Raw genomic sequence first — 1,921 nt, 5'->3', positions numbered from 1 at the left:
TTTCTTCTCATGGTATTCGCACGTATACAATTATTCACATGTATAAGTACAAATCTGCAGTTGAAGGGTAATACTTCACATGAATTTCTTTTCCCAATAGTCGCTTGTATACGATTTTCCACTTGTGTGAATACAAAAGTGCTATTGAGAGTTACTACTACAATTGAATTTCTTCTCATAATAGTCGTATGTGTACAGTTTTGCACATGTGTGAGTACGACTGTGCTGTTCAGGTGACTACCCAGATTGAATTTCTTCTCACAAAATTCGCATTTACATTGTTATTCACTTGTGTGAGTACGAAGGTGCACTTGAAGGTTACTACCATGATTGAATTTCTTCTCACAATACTCGCATGTATACGCTTTCTCACCTGTGTGGGTACGAAGGTGTACTTGAAGGTTACCACCTCTATTGAATTTCTTCTTACAATACTCGCATGTATACGGTTTCTCACCTGTGTGGATACGAAGGTGCCGTTGAAGGTCACTACCTTTATTGAATTTCTTCTTACAATACTCGCATGTATACGGTTTCTCACCTGTGTGGGTACGAAGGTGCACTTGAAGGTTACTACCACTATTGAATTTCTTCTTACAATGCTCGCATGTATACGGTTTCTCACCTGTGTGGGTACGAAGGTGCACTTGAAGGTTACTACCATAATTGAATTTCTTCTCACAATACTCGCATGTATACGGTTTCTCACCTGTGTGGGTACGAAGGTGCAGTTGAAGATGACTACCTTTATTGAATTTCTTCTTACAATACTCGCATGTATACGGTTTCTCACCTGTGTGGGTACGAAGGTGCATTTGAAGGTTACTACCATAATTGAATTTCTTCTCACAATACTCGCATATATACGGTTTCTCACCTGTGTGGGTACGAAGGTGCACTTGAAGGCTACTACCTCTATTGAATTTCTTCTTACAATACTCGCATGTATACGGTTTCTCACCTGTGTGGGTACGAAGGTGCAGTTGAAGATGACTACCTTTATTGAATTTCTTCTTACAATACTCGCATGTATACGGTTTCACACCTGTATGGGTACAAAGGTACAGTTGAAGGCTACTACCTCTATTGAATTTCTTACAATATTCGCATGTATATGATTTCTCACCTGTGTGAGTACGAAGGTGCGGTTGAAGGTGACTACTCCTACCCCGATTGAATTTATTTTCTGAATAGCCATATATATGTGGGTTTTCACGAATCGGAGTACGAAATTTCGCTTTGTTAGAATCTATAAACTTGAAACTTTTTTCATTTTTCGGAACACCGAAGTCGTCCACATTATTAATCCTGCCATAAAATTTTGATCTATCATCCTCTCGATTTCGGTAATTATTATTATTTTGGTTACCAAATTGTATATTGTATGATTTACTACTGTTATTTTCCTTTGTATAATTTTCACTACAAAATATATTTTGAGTGTTAGTACTTTCTGCTAATCCGCTGTGTGTTTTAATGCCTATGTAAGTGGAAACATTATTTTTACCTAACCATGTTTCAAATTTGGAATTAAATTTAAATGCCATTATATTTTTATTTTCATTCTTGTGTAAATCATTTGTGTGTCTTAGTTCACAAATTGGTTTATGAGAAGAAAATTCACCACATGCAATTGTTTCTCTATTGACGAGTGAAGTATTATTTTCTAATTTACGAGATGGTGAAAAAATTTGTTTAACTGTGTTAGAAATTCCATGTCGACGACGTAAATGTCCTTGTAAATATTCACATGCAGTAAATGTTAAATAACAGTAGCTGCACTTGAAGATACAACCTGGAAGTAAAGATTAATACTTTTATTTATCACTCAAACGAACATTTAAACTTGAAAACTCGTCTGATTTAAGAACACTTTACAAAGTTATTCACAAACATTTAAAGAAGTAAGTTTGATTTTAAT

At 35.5% G+C, this 1,921-nt stretch overlaps 1 protein-coding gene across 1 annotated transcript; it reads right to left on the bottom strand.

Moving 5' to 3' along the window:
- Positions 1 to 220: 220 nt before the first annotated feature.
- On the bottom strand, positions 221 to 1,547 carry LOC145683639 (uncharacterized). Its single transcript, XM_081754978.1, has one exon. It carries the CDS (start codon positions 1,545 to 1,547, stop codon positions 282 to 284), a length of 1,266 nt encoding a protein of 421 aa, XP_081611104.1. The 3' UTR covers positions 221 to 281.
- Positions 1,548 to 1,921: the final 374 nt, after the last annotated feature.

The sequence above is a fragment of the Thermobia domestica genome, chromosome 4 (genome assembly GCF_964235325.1).
Source record: "Thermobia domestica chromosome 4, izTheDome1.hap1.1, whole genome shotgun sequence".
NCBI lineage: Eukaryota > Metazoa > Arthropoda > Insecta > Zygentoma > Lepismatidae > Thermobia > Thermobia domestica.
The sequence above is the reverse complement of the archived record's forward strand: the minus strand, read 5'-3'. Positions and strand labels throughout refer to the sequence as shown.

Bases quoted from the DNA above. Each gene is read 5' to 3' on its own strand.
- LOC145683639 (XM_081754978.1), bottom strand. From the start codon at position 1,547: ATGGCATTTAAATTTAATTCCAAATTTGAAACATGGTTAGGTAAAAAT.